General features: G+C 33.0%; 1 protein-coding gene across 1 annotated transcript; it reads left to right on the forward strand.

The window, feature by feature from the left end:
• The first annotated feature begins 754 nt into the window (after positions 1-754).
• Positions 755-7,176, forward strand: LOC124846633 (protein BOBBER 1-like). Its single transcript, XM_047323925.2, has 6 exons — positions 755-1,202; positions 5,606-5,778; positions 5,896-5,944; positions 6,102-6,268; positions 6,641-6,724; positions 6,823-7,176. The coding sequence occupies exons 1-6, from the start codon at positions 818-820 to the stop codon at positions 6,859-6,861; spliced, it is 897 nt and encodes a 298-aa protein (XP_047179881.2). The 5' UTR covers positions 755-817; the 3' UTR covers positions 6,862-7,176.
• The last annotated feature ends 15,275 nt before the right edge of the window (positions 7,177-22,451 follow it).

Consider the following 22,451-nt stretch of genomic DNA (forward strand, 5'->3'; position numbering starts at 1 on the left):
AATTTGATCTTTTTTTAAATTGAAAAATAAAAATATTACAAATTGATTGATATGTACAAATATAAAATTAAATAGAATGACCTAATTAAATATTTTTTAAAATTAAAGAATTTAATTACACCAAATAAAAATAATAAATTTATTTAAATTTTCCAAATAAATTTGAAACCAAAAGTGAGAATAACTTTTTTTTTTATCTTTGATACCAACACATGTGGATAATGGGTAGATAAATTAAATATTCAACATAATATTTATATCTGAAAAATAAATACTCGTACCTTTTTCTTTATTAGACAAATAGTAGTTTTAATTGCCATAATTAATACTTATATATTTATACTTATTATCTGCAAAGTTAATAATTTTTTATTTTCAGAAAAGTCTTTTACAAAATTAAGTTAACATATTCTGACAAAGATTTAAGATTAAGGTGAATTCGATCAATGTTATATTTAGAAGATTTAATATCATAATAACGTTAATCATGTTTACTCTTGATTTCTATTTTTGTTAGAATATATTAAATTCATATGGTCAATATTTTTAAATTATATGATAAAAATTAAAAAGTTGAGTTCAATATATTAAATAAAATAATTATATTTTTAATGAGTAAGTTTTTAGTAAATAGCTTTATCTTCTAATATCAAATACAATTGTAAAATTTGATTTCTACATTTTTGGCATGGGCCAACAAAGGCCCATATTTTAAAATTGTATAAATACTTGGGGAACTGGAAAGTTCGATTTCAAAGTTTCAGAATAAAGAGGGGATCCATTCAACAGCGGCAAACACTCTTCTCTCAACTCTCCAATGGCTATCATCTCCGATTTCAACGAAGAAGAGCAGAAACCCACCCGCTCCTCGCAATCCCAATCCTCTTCATCTTCTTCTTCTACATCCTTCACTTCCCCTTTCGACCGATCAAACCCCATCGCTTTCCTCCAGAAAGTATTTGAATTTGTCTCCGAACAGAGTGACTTTCTGGGCACGGAGGCCGCCGAGAAGCAGGTAGTGTCGCTGGTGCGCGCTGCCGGTAAGAAGAGGAGAGACCAGCTCAAGGCCTCCGAAGAGAGGGAGAAGGCGGAGAAGAAGAAAAGGGAGGAACTCAAAGCCACGGAGGACAGAAAAAAGGCCGAGAAGAGATTGAAGGAGGAGAAGGAACACAAAGCGGAAGAAGACAGCGGCGCCTCCAAAGGTAAACTAGCGGAAACCGTTTCATCGTTTTCCAATGTGCGATTATTATGTCTTGCCCTAAAAATTCTTTAATTGACGGTGTCGCTGAGAGTAAGGGCTTGCTTTGTTGGGAATCATGAGGGAATGTAATGTCCTTGTTTAACAACAATTTTTTCTTGTAGATCGTTTATTTTTCTTCCGTTTAATTTAGGTGTACAGTGGCAACGCATGTAATGACCATTGCATGTGATAGGTAGTTTGTCAACATACTGTTTGCGTTAATTTGGGGTTGAAATGGGGGGTTGATACCTTTTTCGGGTAGGGGTGGAGGTTAACAGTCTTAGAAGTTATTATGAGGATAATGGAGCAGACATTTTGATTTTAAAATCAACTATCTCTTTATCTCTAACATTTATTTATAAATTTCAGGACGAGGTTTAAAATAGTAATAACTTAATCACGATCCAATGGCAACAAATCATATTTAAAATTTTATCTTTAAGTTGATCAGCGTTAAGGTTAATGTATTCTGATGGATGACCAATCGGTTTACATTATGGCCGACCAGGTTCACTAATGGTTTGTTAGATGATGTGACTTATGGTTGATTTTCCGATCTGTGGCTGATCAGATCGGATAACCATACGGTACAATACCTAAAGGCACAATATCTAGCTATAGTGCATGTATTTGGCTTGTTGGAGAATCCTAGGGGAAGAAAACCAGGCAAGATTTCACCCGTGGGCCATGAGCCAAGAACATGACACTAACTTCCAGCCAAAATCGAATAGGTTTATTGATCTTTCTCATTTATATGGTGATGGACTGTCACTTACATGTCAACTCCAACACCCCTCACCACTGTCTTTAGGGGATTAGTTAAGCAACCATTGGATAGAAATTTTTTATTAGGAGAGTTCATTTGAAATCGTGGTAGAGTATACTTTTGCACCTTCCAATATAAGATTTTTTACTTTTGATTGACATTATGTTCAAAGTGCACCTTTTGGCATTTTGGACGAGGGTCCTGATCAGATACCTTGGTTAAATCATTAGTGAATAGAAAATTTGTTAGGAAGAGAGAGGGCTGGAATAAAAATACGTGTTCCATGCATTTTATCCTATTGTTGCATTGACATAGTACTTATGGATTAGAACTATTTTGGGTGTGGGGTCAAAGGGGAGGTGGTTGTTTTCTTTGTATGTGGCCTCATTCAAAGGGTGTAAGAATGGGTACTTCAAGGTTGGAATCATTGAGGTCGGTTGGAAGTGCTTTTTTTATGTGGACAATCAGCTTAGATTCTCTTCTACTAGACCCTAAAGGGGTGACCTCTTGGCACATATTGACAATGAGATCCGATGAAGTGGTGACAGTAGTGATTATTGACCAGCTCCCTCACTGTCTCCCTTCTGAAAGACCCTTATTGTGTTATGGGTCTTTGACCCTTTGTGATGATGTGTTTAGTAAGTTAACTTCTTTGTTTTCACGATTGATTACCAATTTGTGTTAACTTACTAAACTTTTTGTTAATTTTCAAAAATCATGGACCTTACAATTGTTCTGTCTAATTTCGAACCTCGTCATGAGATCCAAATATCCTCGTGTATCCACACTCTCGCTCAAGAATCCTATGATTTGCACATTGTAAGGCACAATGAGGTCATCATATATGTCCATCTTCAAGAACGTTTTCCAATATAAGATATTGGCCGAGCTGCCCTAGTCGATCAATATTGATCATCATTGGGTTATCATGGTTGGGGTTTGGAGCTTTGAAGCCGTCGTCCGTGAAAGTGATGGGAGGTGTAATCCTCAGTTTCCTTTTAGGGCTTGTTCTTTTGAGTGGATTTGAGAGAGTGGATTTGAGGGGATTTGAGAGGATTTGAAGATAATTTTTTTTGTCGTTTTTTTGAGCAAATTTGAAGGTAAATGAAAGTGAATTTGAAAATAATTTTTTTTAATGTCACGTCAATACAATTCTATATTAATTCTCACAAATTTTATTTTCAAACTTACTCTCATTTACCTCCAAATTCGCTCAAAAAAACGACAAAAAAAATTATCTTCAAATCCCCTGAAATTCACTCCCTTAAATCCACTCAAAAGAACAAGGCCTTAATGAGATGAATAGTCTTTAGTACTCGAATATGCCTTTTGCATGCTCATGTTGAAGACCCACCTACCGCAAATCCCCCTAAGATTGTATTGATATGCCTTTTGAGTGGGCGGTTGCTTCAGCTTTTGCATTAGAGGGTTACGTGCGATACTTAGTTCTCGAATTGTAGTGTGTAGTTCTCTTAAAACTGCGCCTGCGAGGCAGGCTCCTCTCCTCCCTCTCGGTCTTGACGTATTTCTTGAGGTGGTCTGCTCGAATCAACTATTTTATTTTATCACGAAGGGTGATACAGTCCTTCATTGTGTTTTTCATGTTCTTGTGATATAGGGAATGCTTATTGCCATCGGCATCTCGAGGGATGGCCTTATTCCTCTGAGGTGGTAACAACTCGGCATTTAGAGCTTCTTCAAGTATCATTGTCGTAGGGGCACTAAGAGGAGTGTATTGATGAAACCGTGGCCCCTAGACAACTCCTTGGAGCGAGTGTTGCTCTTTTCCCTTTGCTTTCTCTTGTTTGCCATCTTATCGCTCGACGGGCTTCCTGTCTCATTTGTCGTCAGCAGTCCTGCATTTCTTCAACCTGCATGAATTGAGCGGCTCACTGCCTTAGCTCGTCCATGTCCTCTGTTGGCTTCATACAAAGGTTGTCAGCAAAGGCTTTAGGCTGTAAGGCCATGATCATATGTTGCAAGGCCACCTCATGACTAAGGTTCTGGATGTGCCTTGTTGTCTTCCATGAACGCCTAGAGTGACTTTTCCTCTTCTGCATGATATTCACCAAGGCAAGAGATGTTAGATCGTGTGGCTAACTTGTAGCAAACTATGCCCCAAACTTAAAGCGAATGGTGGCGAATTTGTTGATTAAGTTGGGTGTTAGGGAATTGAACTAGGCCAACGCTTCTCCCTTGAGCGAGATGGAGAAGGCCCTACATCAAACGGGGTCACTTGAGGTGTAGAATGCCATTTGGTTCATGAACATTTCATGATGTTCGTCAAAACTGGTGGGGTTGATACTTCTCAAAAGTTGGGATGGTCCATCTGTTACCAAACAGGGTTTTCATTATGCCTGGTGTGAAAGGAAGCAACCTGGTTATGTTCTAGTGAGCATGGACGGGTGATCCCTGCTGGCTCTCATGCTGCCATCGTGAGCAGTTCTGCATGGGTCCTTGCTCGGCCTAGTCAAGGTGGGTTGGGTTGGTGCATAAGGCACTGAATTCCTAGCATTTTGTTCTTGACGCATACTTGTGCTCTCTATGCTAAGGGTTGCCAGCTCCTCTTCATAACTGCACTCATCTCCTTCATCTGCACTTCTGAGCATCTCAATTTGATTGGGTTGGTTGTTAGTCTCTCTGTAGCTATGTTGCTTGTCATGTTTCTTGTGGTTACCATAGGGTTATAACATTGATCACTCGGTCCCATAGTAGGTACTAAAATGTTTCGAGTGTGGAGTTAAGGTCAACTGTCCAGGCTCTGTTGTGTCAGCCAAGGTCCAATTATTGTCCAGTGAGTGGTCTTCTGTGCATCCAAATCGGTTGGATGGTACCTGCAAAAGGTACTTTGATGCCAAAGTCTATATAGCTTTTAACAAATAGCAATGAATGCAATAGTTAATTAACATCACCTACCTTTTTACTTTAAACCTTTATTTATAAGTTTTGTAGTGGGTTTTGATTAACGTTGGCCTAATTATGGCCCAATTGTATCTTAAATTAATCAGTTTTAAGGTTAATCTACTCTAGTACTTTCATTCTGATCCATCCAATTCGAGGACAAACGGTTTGATTGGTGATCATTTTGGCTCAGTGGCTTGCTCTCTAAGGTGGTGCTTGATTATTCAAGCTGGTGCATGGCTTGTCGACTTGTTTGGTGACTGGTTGGGCTATTTGGTTTACTCTTTGAGCTAGTATTTGACTATTTGAGCTGGTCGGTTTGGTGGTTGGTCAGGCTCATTGGTATGCTCTTTGAGCTAGGGGTTTGACCATCTAGAAGGGTGTATGGTTGGCCGTCATATTTGGTGGTTGGCCTGGCTTGCTGGTTTGCTCTTCGAGTTGGGGTTGACCATTTGGGCTGGTGTATGGTCGGTCAGTCTATTTGGTGGTTGGTGGTCAGTTGGGCTCATTGGTTTGTTCTAAGAGATGGGGGTTGACCATTCGGGCTATGTTGGTCGTCTAGGTTGTGGCTGTTACAAGAACAAATGGTGTTATTGTAGTTCAACTGCTTGTTTAATGTATACAGATGTTCATTAAACACACATACCTGATTTGCTGCTGATATTTTCTTGATTTTTTTTCTTTCAATACTTAATCAGTTCCAAACAAGGGTAATGGACTGGATCTAGAGCAATACTCTTGGACTCAGACTCTTCAAGAAGTCAACGTGAATGTTCCAGTGCCTAATGGAACCAAATCAAGGTTTGTCGTCTGTGAGATAAAGAAGAACCATCTAAAAGTTGGACTCAAAGGCCAACCTCCAATTATTGAGGTCAGTTTTTCCTTCTAGAGCATTCATTACTGATGGTACGATTACTTAGTTGATATTTATTATCTATGTGCTAATTTTAGTGATAGCTGTGCTTATAAATGAATTTAAAAATTTCAGGGGGAGTTGTATCGGTCTGTCAAGCCTGATGATTGTTATTGGAGTATAGGTACTGTACTACTTACAGCGATTGATAAACCTTTGAAGTTACATTATGTGCATGCATGAGCTAATAATGTTGGGGGTGCAGTTTTGGATCTTTTTTATTGGTATTGGAATCATGACCTTTTCATATCTTACACTTTACATCAAACCCTAATTTTCAGAGGATCAATGTGCACTTTCTATTCTTTTGACCAAACATGATCAAATGGAATGGTGGAAATGTCTAGTGAAAGGTGATCCTGAAATTGATACCCAAAAGGTTGAACCTGAGAACAGCAAACTTTCTGATCTAGATCCAGAGACTCGTCAGACTGTTGAAAAAATGATGGTAATCATTGATTATATTTACACTTACTGGTCATATTAGTTGCAGCTGTTTAGTCTCTGTTATCATCATCATTTCCTAATATTCTTTTGATGTTTAGAATCCACCTATTCATTTATTGATAAACTGTTAATATATAAACCATACAAATTATCTGGTGTTTTTGTGTGCGGTGTTATGTATCTTGTAATTTGATGAATATATCTTAGTTTGTTGAAGTTTGTGAAACCATAATTTGTTAAGCCCTAGGATCACAAGGCTGAAGAATTGATCTTTCTAGTATAGCTGTTAGATATATACATCTCCGCATTTTGCTTAGATCTGAAAGACGTATCCTTGCTAATTGGATTACAATTCTCTTTTGCGGTTTTGCAGTTTGACCAGAGGCAGAAGTCTATGGGTCTTCCAACCAGTGAAGAGCTCCAGAAGCAGGAACTCATGAAGAAATTTATGGCGGAGGTTATTCTTTACTATCTTGTTCACTTCTCTTCCATAAATTTTCACTTTATCAGTTGCTTTAATGATCTGTCTGTTTATGTTTTGGCTATTTTTTGCAGCATCCGGAGATGGACTTCTCAAGGGCTAAGATATCATAAATGGTACATTACTCTTGATATGTATTTTTGGGTCTTGCTTCATTGCGTACAAGCTGGTCCTGCTTTCTTATATTATAGTGTTTGTACCGTTGCATAGTATCTCGTAACCTATTTTTGGGCTGTCAACACAATGAACTTGATCATGATAGTTTGTTCTTTGGACGGAGAATTTGTTGCTAGATATTTTCTTTAACGGCTTGGAGAGGATCAAGTATCTGTTCAATTTAGGGTTTGGCGTTAGAATTGTTGTTACTTACTATTATAGATATTATCAATGTGTGGTTACATAATTTGAATCTCTTGTTCACATTGAAACATTGTCTTTGAGAATTGTCTTTCTAACGTTAGAACAAAAAGGGTTTTTTGTATCAATTTCCATGATACAAGTTCTTCTATAAATTTTTATTATTGTTTAGAATTCGTTGAAAATTAGAAAGGAAAAGGGTTGTCTATGAAAAGCGTAATAGCAACTAATTATTGTTTATTATAGTCAATATCTTAAATGTCTACGGTTTATTCCAACCTTTAAAATGTTAAGTAATTAAGATATGTATTTTCACCAAGATCAAAATGATAATGTTAAAAATAAGAAATATTGCGATGGTCCAAATAAGAAATTTTGTAACTGGAACATATTTAAAAATATTGCGATTGACGTCCCAAGCAGATACTAGTAACCCTTTTTTTCTCACAAAATATGCTACTGTGGAGATTAATATTTTTGGTCGAGGCCTAAACTGGCCTTATCCCCAAGCCGGCCCTGCTGATAAATTTACTGAACATCACAAAGAAAAAGTCAGACCATTTGAGCATTAAGTTCATACGTTATAAATATATGTCATTTACTTTATGATATTTTTTATATGCATACATTTCTTAAATATATGACAGTCAAAGATTGATTCACTGAAGATTCTTCTGAAACAAGATTGGTCAAGAAAACTATTGATTATGAACTGGACTCAAGTGGGACAAGAGTGTTTTTATACGGGGGGAGTAAATACTCATACATAAATTTGTTGATAATGTTTAAAATAGATAAAAAAAGAAAAAAGTTTGATTGTTTTAAGGCAAGCGATATGCATATTGAAAAGCTAATTTACTTTTTATTTACTCAAAAACTTTATCGTTATAAATTTTGTTTTCTACGTTTCCAAGTTGACTTTTTCTTTTAATATCGATTATAGTCGCGAAGGTTATGAAAAATAGTTCAAGATTAACTTATCAAATTTTAAATTAGAGTAATTGTTTTAAAAAAAAGTGATACATGTGTTCTTTTGTACGTATATAGTTGAAATTATACATGGTAAAGATGAATGTATGTTAATTAAGATTTGAATAATATTTTGTGTTAATTATAGTATCTAATTTTCTTAACTTTTATTTTTTTGATATATTGTACTTATGATGATGAAATGGATATTTACACATATTTCTATCTTTTATATGAATTATATATTTGATAGTTTTAAGAAAATTACTTTGTATAAATGTTTGTAACGATGATTAAATGTTTGTATGATCTTGATGTTGAATTTGTGTGCCAATGATGAGTATCGATTACATAAAATGTCGGGGTTCGAAATTGAATGTTTGTTTTCACTTGAATTAAGATAAAAGTAACTTAAATTGGATTAGTGAAAATATATTTTGTAAGAGAGGGCAAATCTTATTGAAGTACTTAATAATTTTGGTATTATATTTTGGAGTTACCACTCATGTTTCTAATATTACGCAATGATTCCTACAATCTAGTCTATAAAAGAAATTGAAAAATATTTATATATGGAGAACAAAATAAAAGTACATATAGAAAGAATTTGGACTTCCAAATTTACTTTAGATATTGATTGCTATCAACATCTTGAAAAGTATCTTTATGTCCTTAGTTTTGTTAGGAATTTGGTTTTTGTTTTAATCTTGGATTGTTTAGATTTTAATTTTAGGATTGGAAACAATATTTTTCATTTGTATAAATTTGCATACTATTATGGTTATGGTTATGGTACTTTACTGGATGATTTATATCATTTAAATCTTGAGGTTAATTTTTCTGAATCTTTGTTTAATGTTGAACATGTTATTGATAGTAAATGTAATGCACGAAATGAATGTTTTGATTTCTTATGACATAAAAGATTGGGTCACATATCAAAAGAAAGGATGTTAAGGTTAGTGAAAAATGAAATATTATCTCAATTGAATTTTGATTACTAGATGTATGTATTGATTGTATTAAGGGTAAACAAATAAAACATATATAAAAGAATCTCATCATAAGAAGTAGTCAACTTTTTGAGTTAATATACACTGATATTTGTGTCAATTTGACATTAAATCTTGGGATGGTGAAAAATATTTTATCTCTTTTATTGATGACTTCTCACGTTATTGTTATATATATCTACTATATAAAAAAATTCAATTAGTGGATGTCCTTAGGGTATTCATAAATGAGGTGGAAAGACAATTAAATAGAAATGTGAAAAGGTCTAATAAAGGTGGTGAATATTATAGTAAACTTATGAGAGTGGATAATGTCTAAGTCTATTTGCAAAGTATCTTGACAGTTGGGGTATATATGCACAATATACAATGCCTGGTACACCACAACAAAATGATGTGTCAGAAAGGCAAAATCATACTCTTATGGATATGGTTAAGAGTATGTTAAGTCATAACAATATTTCTTTATCTTAGTGGATGCGTTCATTAAAGACGGTTGTATATTTGTTTAACAAGGTTTTTAGTAAAGCAGTTCCTAAAACTTCTTATGAACTATGGATTGAAAGGAAACCTAGTTTAAGACATCTTCATGTTTGGGGTTGTCTAGCAAAGGTAAGGTTAAACAATCCACATGAAAAGAAGATTGAAGCAAGAACTATTAATGGCTACTTCATTGGTTATCCTAAAACATCAAAAGGATGACTGTTTTTATTACCCTAACCATAGTACAAGAATAGTTGAGTTTGATAATGCTCGGTTCATTGAAAATGGACAATTTAGTAAGAGTGAGAAATCACGAATAATGGACATTCAAGATAATACTAGTAGTGTTTTACACCTAATTTGTTTTCTCAAGTTATTATCCCTATTGTTGTATCAGAGTCACATAACATGCAGAGACAACAAGTTAATGTTTCAATCCCACAAAATGAACATATAAATGTTGAGTCAATTGACAATGTGCAAGTTAAAAATAAGAAATTGATAGAGGAACCACAATAAGCAACATTAGGAAGGTGTGTAAGGAGAAAAAGACTCGTTATTTCGAATGACTATATGGTTTACTTTGTTGAACATGAATGTGACTTAAGCATTGATGAGGACCCAGTCTCTTTCATACAAGCCATAGAAAGTAACAATTCAAAAAATTGGTTGAATGCTATGAAAGAAGAATTAAAATCAATGGATGACAATAAAGTATGAGATCTAGTTGAATTCCCTAAGGGTTCAAAAAGAGTCAGTTGTAAATGGGTCTTTAAGACCAAACGTGACGTAAAAAGCAATACTGAAAGGTATAAAGCTAAACTTGTCCCCAAAGGTTTTACTTAAAAGGATGACATTGACTATGTTAAGAAGTGGATGTTAGAGCCTATCCTAGCGATATTTGTTGTTTGTTGAGCATGTTATTCCACCTACTATCGGACCACCCATTAATGTCTAGTCTCACGCTCCAAATAATGTATATACCACGACGTGAGGGGGTGTGTTAGAAGTCTCACATCGACTAGAGATAAAGCTAATTTATAATATATAAGTGGGTGCAAACCTCACCTCACAAGCCAGTTTTGTGGGGTTGAGTTAGACTTAAAGTTCACTTCTTAACATGGTATTAGAGTCAGTTTAGAGCCTATCCTAGCGATGTTTTTTGGGCATGTTGTTTCACCTGTTGTCGTGTTGTTATAGGACCATCCATTAATATCTAGTCTCACGCTCGAGATGTATATACCTCGGTGTGAAAGGGATGTGTTGGAAGTCCCACATCGAGTAGAGATAAGGCCAATTTATATTATATAAGTGGGTGCAAACCTCACCTTACAAGCCAATTTTGTGGAGTTGAGTTAGTTTTAAAGTCCACTTCTTAACATACTACAAAGAGACCTTCTCTCATGTGTCTAAGAAGGACTCTTTGAGAATTGTTTTGGCTTTGGTGGCTTATTATGATTTAAAGCTTCACCAAATGGATGTAAAGATTGCCTTTTTGAATGATGACTTAGAATAAGAAGTTTATATTGATCAACCAAAAGGTTTCCCAATAACAGAAAAAGAAAATTTGGTGTGTAAATTGAAGAAGTCAATGTATGAACTGAAATAAACTTTTCGACTATGGTATCTAAAATTTAATCACTAGTACAAAAACAGCGTTTAACGTTCAACCACTGAATAACCAATGTTAAAAATGAGCGGTGACATTTTTTGTAAATAAATGCAATTATTAAACGTTGTTTAGAATTGTAATTCGACGTAAAAGGATATAAAACGTCGAATGACTTTTAAATTCGACGTCAAAAAGTTAGTAAATTCAATAAAAATTTTAGCGGAAGATTGAAAATTCATTCACTTTATCTTAGCGCGCGATACCCTCTTCTCTTCTCAAACTTTTCTCGAACGAAGTTTGACGAGCATCACATGTAATCTTTCTTTCATTTGATTAAAATGCATGTTAATTAAATACTTTATGTATAATTTTTGTTTGTTTTGACCAATTATTTTCGTGCTCTTGTCCTTCATAGGCGCGTTCTGTTTTCTCTCTCACTGTGACGAAACTTTATTCCGACGAACTCACCTTTTGAAGGTTAGTTTTCGTTTTCATTTTCGTTTTGAAGAACTTGTTGAACTTATTTGTTGTTTTTTTGTTGAACTTGTTTGTTGTTGTTGTTTAGTTGAACTTGTTTGTTGTTGTTATTGTTTGATTGAACTTGTTTGTTGTTGGTTATTATTGTTTGTTGTTGATACTACACTACACGTTCATAGTTCATGCTTTATAAAATACCAAAAACTGAAATTTGTTGTTTTTTTTTCTTTCCAGGTCTCGTAAAGTTGTAAAAAATGATCACAATTAATTAAAAAAAATTGATTAACTTCGAATATTGACAAATTCGATGTTAAGTTAACGTCTCCTGATATGACGTCGTTCGCGGATTTGTCGTTAAAAGCCAAAATATTCGATGTTGTACGCGATTTTTGTACTAGTCAATGATACCATAACTTCATATGGTTTTGTAGAGAACATCGTTGACCAATGTATATACATAAAGATTAATGGGAGCAAGTTTGTTATTTTGGTTCTATATGTTGACGACATTCTTTTTGCTACTAATAATATTGTTATATTACATGATGTAAAGAAGTTTCTCTGTAACAACTTTGAAATGAGTGAGGCATGTTATGTGTTAAGAATAAAAATATTTTGTGATAGATCATAAGAATTGTTAAGTTTGTCTTAAAAAGGCTATATTAACAAAGTATTAGAGATATTTAGAATGGAAAAATGCTCTCCTAAAGTAGTTCCAATTCAAAAAAGGGATAAGTTTAGTCAAATGCAATGTCCTAAAAATGATTTATAACGAAAGGTCATGAAGTTTATTTCTTATGCATCAGTAGTTAGGAGTTTGATGTATACTCAAACTTGCATTTGTCCAAATATCAATTTTGTTGTTGAAATGTAAGGACGATATCAAAGTAATCTTGAAATAGATCACGGAAAGACTGTAAAGAAAATTCTTAGCTATTTACAAGGTACCAAATACTACATGTTTTAAAAGATATATATACTAAAATGTGAAAGTTATTATTTTAAAAATAATAGTTTTTTATTATATTTTGTAAAATTTCTAACTTATATAAATATAAAGACGTTTGTCATCTTAAATTGACATTTTTGTAGGGTAGAACATACATATTATATGAAGAAAATTTGTTATATATATATAGGGAGATAAAGAGATTATATTTTAAAAAAAGTTAAATATGTTCTTATTTAATGAAAAATGAGTGATTTTGATATTCAGTCTGTTATTTTTTATTTTTTATCTGAAAAATTAAAAGTTACTTAAATCTGAAAAAAATTAAATGCTTTTAAATTGCGTAATTACACTCAAATACACCAAATAAATCCGTTCTTGTATACGGGAATTTTGATTTGAAAATCTATAATCATCAATCAATGTTTCTTAGAATAACGCCATGGATTGTTCTTAGTCAGTGATACGCTAATTTATTTACTAAGAAAAAACAAAACTAATTTTCTCCCTTATAATATCATTACTTTAATTCTTACACTAATTCCAAAGTAGAGATAAAACAACAACAAAAAAATTATAAAAAAATGGAGCCTATAAGAATAAAAGGTATGTATGGCCATGTGTCACTGCACTATTGAATCTTCATTTATCAATAATAAACCAACATCTTTTCCTCTACCTTCTTTATTACAATAAAAACAAAAACCAACTTGTCCAATTTTAACCCAATCATAATAATATTTCGTGCCCAGTTAGTGTTAAAAAATGTCAATATTTTATTCCCATTTAAATTTCAATTTAACGATGCTATGCTATCAATATAAAAAATTACACACCGTTGATTAATAAAATTAACTGTTAATGTAACATTTTTAAAGTTTTAAGTAAGAGATGATACAGTAATTTTTAGTTCATCACTTATTTATGTTTTTCTTTCAAAATACTGAGAGTTTCACATTGAAATTTATTTCAAAATATGGAGAAAAAAAAAAGAAAAGTCAATGAAAAAGAAAGAGTGTGTAGTATTGTTTTCAAGATTATGTCTTTTGTTGAAGGCGTGCCAGCATACTTAAATTGTCTGCTGTGTAAGGTGTCTTTGTGTGCTTAAATGCTGTTGTACATTTCTTCTCTATCATTTTAGTCTATTTGCCAACGGCCATAATAAATTAGAATACAACCTTTTAATATGTTTTTTTTAATAATTTTAATATTGTAAAGTGTCTTATCTGTAAATAATTTTTATAGAAAAAAATTAGAGAATATTTTCAATTAAGTCTATTTATAACCGCAACATGCATGATGCGTCTGAAATTGATTTTAGGAATAATTCCCAGAAGAAGAAAAAAGAAATTCAAGATAATTCGCCGGTGCTTTCGTGCCACGTGGGAATATACGACAATACATTCGTCCATAAACTGCAATTAAGTCTCTTGGTTAATACAGTGATGCAATGATTCGTTGATACTTACGTCCAACCCTCTTCCGTTTTCACCTTTATAAAATAATAATAATAATAACTAAATATATTTTTACTCCATCAATGTAAAATTAAAATTCTTCCATGTGTGAAAAAATAAAAATAAAAAATATATTATATCCATGTTAACAACGCAGTTATACCTCATAAATAAAATTAAAACAAAAAATGTATTTCAACTATTTTTAAATTTCTAAAATTATGAGTCTTCTTATGAATGAATTTCAATTTTATATGTAAGTCCAGGAATTAAAACACATAATTAGCCATAATAATAATAATAATAATAACAAAAGTTATTATATTTGTATTAAAATTTTTGAAATTAATTTTAATTTTTCATTCAATCACAACGGTAAGAATTCATTCTTTTATAAATTACAATAATTATAATAGAATGAATACGATAAAATCAATCATTACACTTTTTCTATGTTTGGGGTGTGACTCCCTCCATCACCACTATTTTTTCCTCCACCTCCTCAACCTTCTCAAAAAAAATTTAATTACAAAAATAACTTTTTTTTACTTTTAACCCTATTTATTTATTTTAAACTCAAATTCTGTCTTTCTACCCATTTTTACTTTTCACTCAGCCCCACCTTCCAACTCTTCTTCTCTCTCTTTCCAGATTTCCATCCCCCAACTCCACCACATCAATTTGTTTTAATTTACGAAAATATTAATATAATAAAATTATATATTTCATATAATTAAACTAATAAATAATTTTTTATATAATTATAAAATTGTTAAAGAATACAAAAACCATATATTTAAAAAATATATATTATACAAAAACATTAAAACAAAAAACTAATTATATATAACTGCAAAATACAAAAAAAATATAAATATAAACTAATAACAATAAAGATCTTCAAAAATACATTATTAAAATACATCAAAAATATATTAAAAAATAATACATCAAAACATATAAATTACATTATTAAAATATCTCTAAAATTAATATAAAAAAATTAACTAATAAAAATAAACATGTAACTTTAAACGAATGTGAGCATCCGTCAACGGATGTCAACATCCGTTTAAGGCAAAACGGATATCGACATCCGTTTTCTCTTAAACGGGTGTTGACATCCGCTGAGGGATGCTCACATCCGTTTAAAGATTATACGTTTATTTTTTTAGGGTTTATTACGCACCTTCACAACGAATCCTTCAAGCACCACCACACCACCACCACACACCGATCTTGGCATGGCTGATCAATTGCTTCCACCACCACTTGCAATCTCTCACTAAGCACACCAGCTAATGATAGTCCACCACACTCTCAGACCACAATTCTATCACAATTAAAGAATGAGAGGAAGAAGTAGAACGTGAAAAAGAGAAAGAAAAACACAATGAAACAATGAGGGGACGAACGATAAAGAAAAAGAAGGGTTGTCGCTGCATACATGTAGAGGATTGGAGTGGGTAGAGGTTAAAAAATATTAATCCTAAAATTTTACTAAGGATAAAATAGGAATGAGAAAATAAAGAGAGATAAAACAAGAATGGGGTGGTGGAAGGAACAAGGGGTGGTGGTGGAGGGAACAACACCCTTCTATGTTTGAAGATTCACTATTGGTCATTGGTGCCACATGCTAAACTAATCCAATTTAGAAAAAGTTCACTACTTTTTTATCTTGGATACTTATTTATAGTATTTATTTTACTGAGCTTTAACTCTTAAAATGATTAAAAAAAGATTCGATCATGACTTAATTATAATTTAAATTTTGTTTTGTGTATAATACATGTTTAGTGATAATAAGGTTGTAACTTTGCATTGGTTGATTAGCAAAATATTTTAAAAGAATATCTATACGTTGAGAGGTCAAATTTTAATGTAGAATGCTATTAGTCTACATCGTGATACTAAGATACCGAGTGATTGAGTAACATACAAAATATACAATAATCACCTTAACACAGAAAATAGTTTTCCTTGAAAGTGTTAAAGAATTCACACTAGTTACACATAATTATTAAATTTGTTTTTCATACCTATTCATAATACAAATAGTTGCAATCTCTCTGATTCTGATTATGGAGACAAGATTAGAGACAAAGAACTTTTCCACTTGAGTACAAAACGCACACAGTTTGTTTCATTTATTTATTTTTTCTTTATCAATTGGGCCCACAACCATCTTCTCTTTTTACATGAGAACGGAGGGTTCATGGGCCTCCTGGGCCCATAGCCCAGCATCCATGTTTCCTTGTAGGATACTTTAAATTGAATAATGAAAATATATTCTAGGTAAAACCATAATACTCATCATCGTAATCATCATCTTCTAGGGCACCCACCAACAACATGGAGATACGTGCCACTATTCTGCTAGACATCCCTTTCTGCATAAAGGTAGACGATAGCAAATGACGCCTTCACTCCCTGTCGTGTCACATTGTAAGGTCCTTAACCTTGTGGTCTGTATAACTTCATACAGACACGTCACAATTCTTCAGACAGTGATGCCCTTGTTGGATTTTCTGATATATTCAGTTTTGGACCGAAATACTCAAACCCTAGTTTCAATCAAAATTATGTTTAAGGAATTTAATTATCTTTTTGTTTCGACTATGATAGCAATCAAACTGGTTTTGTTTGGCTCGGCTCCCCGTGTACTTTAAATCGGTAAAATGTTAATTCAGTTCCCTATCTTTTTGCACTATACTTTTCTGACATTTCCTTTTTACCTCCTTTTCTAATCCGTGACCTATCATACCTTAATTTTACTATCAAGTAACAACATCAAAACTTATCACATCAAAACTTCTTTAACTAATTAAGCACCAGTTAATTTTGGTTAGAGTTTTTTAATCACATGATAAGATATAAAACTGTTAATATTGAGTTTTTTTATATCATCCTTAAATAATGTTGTTACTTTACCTTAAAATAGAAAATGATAACAAGATAGCGACATGGAAATTCATCCCAACAATTTTTTTTATTGAGAACTAAAAACATAAACTACAAAAGATTGGTAAAAGAAATAGTAAAATTTTATTAATTTAAGCCTCGTCCTCGCATCTGTGTTCAGAATCATTTTTGTTAACTTTGATTCTTATTTATAAATAATTACTTGTAGTTTCTCAAATCATACTATGGAATAGGAAGTGTTCAAATGTTGTAATCTGATGACAAGTTTTTTTAATCTAGGCCAAGCAGTTAGAACCGGAATTAAGGGTGTTTTTGAATTTAAAATATCATAAATAAACCTTGCGTCTAAATTAATGACTTTTTATGTAGCTTATAGTAAACTATTTCTATTAGATATTTAGGATTGTGGTAATTTCATTATAAATAAAAGATATAATAACTAGGGTTCTAAGATCGGTTTCATCGATGATCGTGATGAATCAGATCCACATCTGATGATTTGAAAAGTGACACCTGGTAGCAATTTGATCTAGATGAATTGAAGTAAACATTTATAATAGAAAAAAATTAATAGAAAATACACAATAAGTTAAACTGCTTTGTGAATTAAAATATATTTAGGCTCTTCAACTTTCTCCGTTTTTATTTCTAATAGGTTAAAGTAGATCAATTGATTTGAAATGTGAATAAAATAACTTATTTTCATCTGTTTATTATTTTTTATGAATGTTTGATAAGAAAAATAGTATCTTTTAATAATGCATTCACTAGTAAAAAATTGGGTTTTTACAGCGCACATTATGCCACGGTTCACTAGAAACCGCAGCATAATGGTGCGCGGTGGCAGTTTTGTAAATAAATCGAAAGAATATGCCGCGGTTCAGAGGGGAACCGCAGCATATACGCCAGTCAACTATCCCCTTTGACGCCACGTCTGAAAAAAAAATTAAATAACAGCCTATATGCCGCGGTTCTCTGGAAAACCGCGGCATATACCCCTGCCAATTTATTGCAGGGGTTGACTGAGTCAGAGAATTTCAGAAGTTACAGGGGTATATGCCGCGGTTCTCAGAGTAACCGCAACATATTCTCCTACCTGAAATAAATTTAAAATGAATTTGAAATATTTAGAGGAATATACCGCGGTTGCCCTCCGAACCGCGGCATATAGTTTAAAAATAATTTCAAAAATGCCATCTTATACCGCGGTTGCCGCCGAACCGCGACATATAGTTTAAAAATAATTTCAAAAATGCCATCTTATACCGCGGTTGCCGCCGAACCGCGGCATATAGTTTAAAAATAATTTAAAAAATGCCATCTTATACCGCGGTTAAGTAGTGAACCGCGGTAGATTCCCCAGTCAGAGTTAAAAAATAAAACTTTGGAACAGTATCGTCTTGTTCGCGCAGATGCTCGCTGGACCGAGTTTTCTTCTCCCGCCGACCACTCATCTCAGTTCCCTCGTTTCTTCACCGTTTAAACTCAAAATTGTTCGGTCATTTCCCAGTTTTGACGATAAGAAACAGTTTTAGCCGATCAAAATCGTTTGAAACGCCTGTCATTCCTCTCCGCTGCCATTCCCCTTTGTTGCACCAAGCTTTTTCGCCGCCCCTGTTCCAGGTATTTATGCCCTTTTGCATTCTTAACATGATTTCTTCATTAGTGGTAACTTTAACAAATTTTGATAACTTTAACAAATTTTGATTTTTTCCCAAATGTTGAATTCATATACACTAATTAATATGAATTGTCTTTTGCAGAGATTCAAGACACTACTATATGCAGGTCTGTTTTTGTGGTAGTGGATATCACAAAAACAGACCTGCAATTTTAAAAAACTGCAGGGGAATATGCCGCGGTTGTAACCCCAACCGCGGCATATAGTGGACAATTTTTTTTTTTTAAATAGGATTTAGGCAGCGGTTCTTTGGACAACCGCGGCATATTCCTCAACCTATATACCGCGGTCATAACCGCGGCCTAAAGTCTCTGACTTACTACCGCGGCTGAATATGCCGCGGTTCGTAAACCGCGACGTATAGTGAAAAATAACCGCGGTAAAAGCCCCTCGCTGCACTAGTGATTATTAGTGAAGTTGCGTTGAATTGAAAATAAGGTCCTAATAGATATAATTAGATGGTGGAAACCGTATAAATGTGAGGTGATATTTGTTTAGTACGTGTCGTTACTACATTTATATATATATATATATATATATATATATATATATATATATATAAAGTTCTTTTAACAACTTTTTTCAACAATTTTTTTACAACATTTTATATGATAATTTGTGATTGATCTGTTTCAAATATACGGATCAATAAAATAATGACACATAGTCTATTGTCAAAAAATTGTTAACAAAGTTGTTAACATGTCATAGTCCATACATACATATATATATATATATACATATGTATATATATATATATACATATGTATATATATATATATATATACATATGTATATATATATATATATATAGAGGGGGGAGAGAGAGTTTGCTATGCTTTACTGTTTTTCTTACCATTTTTGTGTAGAAAAATATTTTTTTAACAATTTTTTTTATAACTTTTTTATAACGTTTATGTGATAATGACCAATAAGATAGTGACTATAACATTTCAAAAATACATAATAAAACCATACCATAGAATATTCACAATTAACAATATTACAGTTCAGTTCTAAAAGAGAAGAGGTACGTTCTTGGCCGAACGACCTTACAACCAGACTTCAGAATTTAAACTTTACAAAACAATAAACTAGACCGAACAGTTCAAAACCCAAACCTATACTGAACGGTTATATAAAAATAGAACTAATTCTATCAACCGAACGGTCCTACGGTTCAGTTTTTACTTCCACTTCTTCCAGAGCCTCTTCCAGTAGACATTCTTCCCCTCCTGCTCACATCCACAGGATGATCATTGCAATAGAAAATGACGGCCGAACGAACAGACAAGACAGGAAATAGGGTAAGCTTATGTAATTTAATTAATTAAGTAAAACATATATTTCACATAAATCTAATATAATCCAATAGTCAATCATGCAACAACCAATCATGCATTTCCAACCATAACCATACATCAATGCATGCAATCACCGACCACTTTACTCTGACTGTCCGGACTGTATGAATTCTGTGTAGCTACGACCATACATCAATGCATGCAGTAACTGGGATGCCCTCAACAGCTGCCACCCGGGGTTAGTTCGTTATACTTCGCCCATCTTAACCTTATGGACTAGGACCTCCTGCCATTCTCACACATGATTTACTCCTCTCTACTTGAGAATGAGTAATCATAGAATATCAGGATAAACGCCACCTTAGCATGACCATATTCATACTTTACCATTCCATAACAAATCCTGAGATATTCCTCCCTGGAATACTCTTTCATATCCATACTATTCAATTCATATCATATTTTAAATATCATCATATTTCATCATCAATACAATCAGACTGAACATTGAAAACAAGATCCCATCTTAGAACAATAATGAAAGAAATAACTTCCATCTTCTAAGCAAGACCGAGCGGTCTTTCACTTATTCACATAACAGGACCGAATGATCCATATAGGATAAGACTCATCAGAAGCCTAACACTTATGATAATACAAAATGTTTTCTAGCTACTCAACAAGTATGACCGAAAGGTCTTTACTAGGCAGAACTCAAAGAATGTATGGAATACTATAGAATACATATAATTAAACCTAACCGAAAATGATGAAAGCTTTTATCGGAGACCTAAGAGTTTAAACCGAACACTACACACTGAGGCTGAACACTATGGAGCTTGGCCTAACACTCTTAATACCTAATGCAGATATATTATGGAACATATTATAAGACCAAGCGCTTAGTTCGAAACCGAGCACTACTGAGACCGAGCGCTTGGTTCAAGACCGAGCACTACTGAGACCGAGCGCTTGGTTCAAAACCGAACATTACTGAGCTTATAATAAAATGAAGAACTATATATATCTAATACAATTACATAACATTTATTTTCAATAAAGGATAATTATAATATCTACGACTTTAAATATTATAGAATACCTTAACTAAGCTAATTACAAAGAGAAAGCTATACTTAGACCGAACGCTTATTTACTAGTATACTAAGAGAAAAATCGATCGATCATTAACTGAAGTTCTCTACAGAAGAAGAATCCAGTTCAAACCGAATACCCAAATGAAAAACCGAACGGTCAATAATGACTCTCGGTTTCAAACACAGAAGTTACGCAGAATGCTGCAGTTTGAAGATCAAACCCTATATCAACCCAATTCACACCCTTTATCAATCATTCACCATACAGACAAGCATACAACAACATTTATAGTTCATCTCAACCAAATACATATACATAACATCAAACACCCAAGCCAACATTCAAAACAAAGAATCTTAATTAAATTAAATAAGTTTCTCTTTCCTCTTAAACTTAGCCGAATGCTCACAGTTTGTATAGAATAGCTCACCACCAGAAATCTTAGAATCCTATAGTCACGATTTATGAAACTAAACCAAACAAAAAACCAGAAATGTGCTCAGAATGAGATGATAAATTCATGCAACCAGAACTTGGCTTGCATGTGTCAGAACGAACTTTCTAAGAAGAGAAGGAACTCACCAGCTTAAAACCACAACTTGATTGGTGCAAAGTGAAGCCCTTGACACTAGGAAGACTCGGACGTGGTCTGATTATTGATCAGAAGAAGAAAAAGATAAGAATTCTTAGAGAGAAGAAGAAGATTGTAGAGAGAAGGAGGAGAAAATGAAGAACTCGGAAGGTTGAAGATGAAGGGTGCAATGCAGAAAAGTGGCACGAAGTTTGGAATTTTGCTTTAAATACTACCGTCACTAAACCGATCGACCACTTAGCGCTACACATCTGTCTTCCACTTTCTGAATTCCAGAAACCCTTGTACATACACCTGTCTTCTACTAACCGGGGATTTTAAGGGTCCTGACAGTGACACATAATTTATTGTCAAAAAGTTGTTTAAAAAATTTGTTAACCTATACCTTTTGTGTAACTTTCGTTGGAATTTATGGAAATTACTTTCAATTATTTTCCAAACACAAATGCATCAGTAGACACAACTTTATTGCTTGTTCAAAAAATTAAAACAAATCAGATAAAGTAAATAAATATTAAAGAGAAGTCATGACTCATTTATGCAAACATAACATATATATTCGCGGTAAAATTAAAAAGATAGTTATAAAAATTAAACTAATGTCATGCAATAAATCCCAACTATAATTAAAAAGAAAAACTGACAAAATAAAGTCGCACGCATGTACAACTTTTTCAAATGCTAAAAGTAAAAATATAAAGTCATGTTAGAAAACATAAATTTTACGTAAAATTTAAAAAGGAAATCAAAATGAAAGAGCATCAATTTGTTTCTGGTTTTGAAGTATAT

Source organism: Vigna umbellata, chromosome 2, assembly GCF_029865625.1.
Source record: "Vigna umbellata cultivar VRB3 chromosome 2, Vumbellata_1.0, whole genome shotgun sequence".
In the NCBI taxonomy this organism is placed as follows: domain Eukaryota; kingdom Viridiplantae; phylum Streptophyta; class Magnoliopsida; order Fabales; family Fabaceae; genus Vigna; species Vigna umbellata.

Coding starts and splice junctions, on each gene's coding strand:
- LOC124846633 (XM_047323925.2), top strand. CDS start 818: ATGGCTATCATCTCCGATTTCAACGAAGAAGAGCAGAAACCCACCCGC. Junction 5,779..5,895: donor GCCAACCTCCAATTATTGAG/GTCAGTTTTTCC, acceptor TAAAAATTTCAG/GGGGAGTTGTATCGGTCTGT. Junction 6,725..6,822: donor TGAAGAAATTTATGGCGGAG/GTTATTCTTTAC, acceptor TATTTTTTGCAG/CATCCGGAGATGGACTTCTC.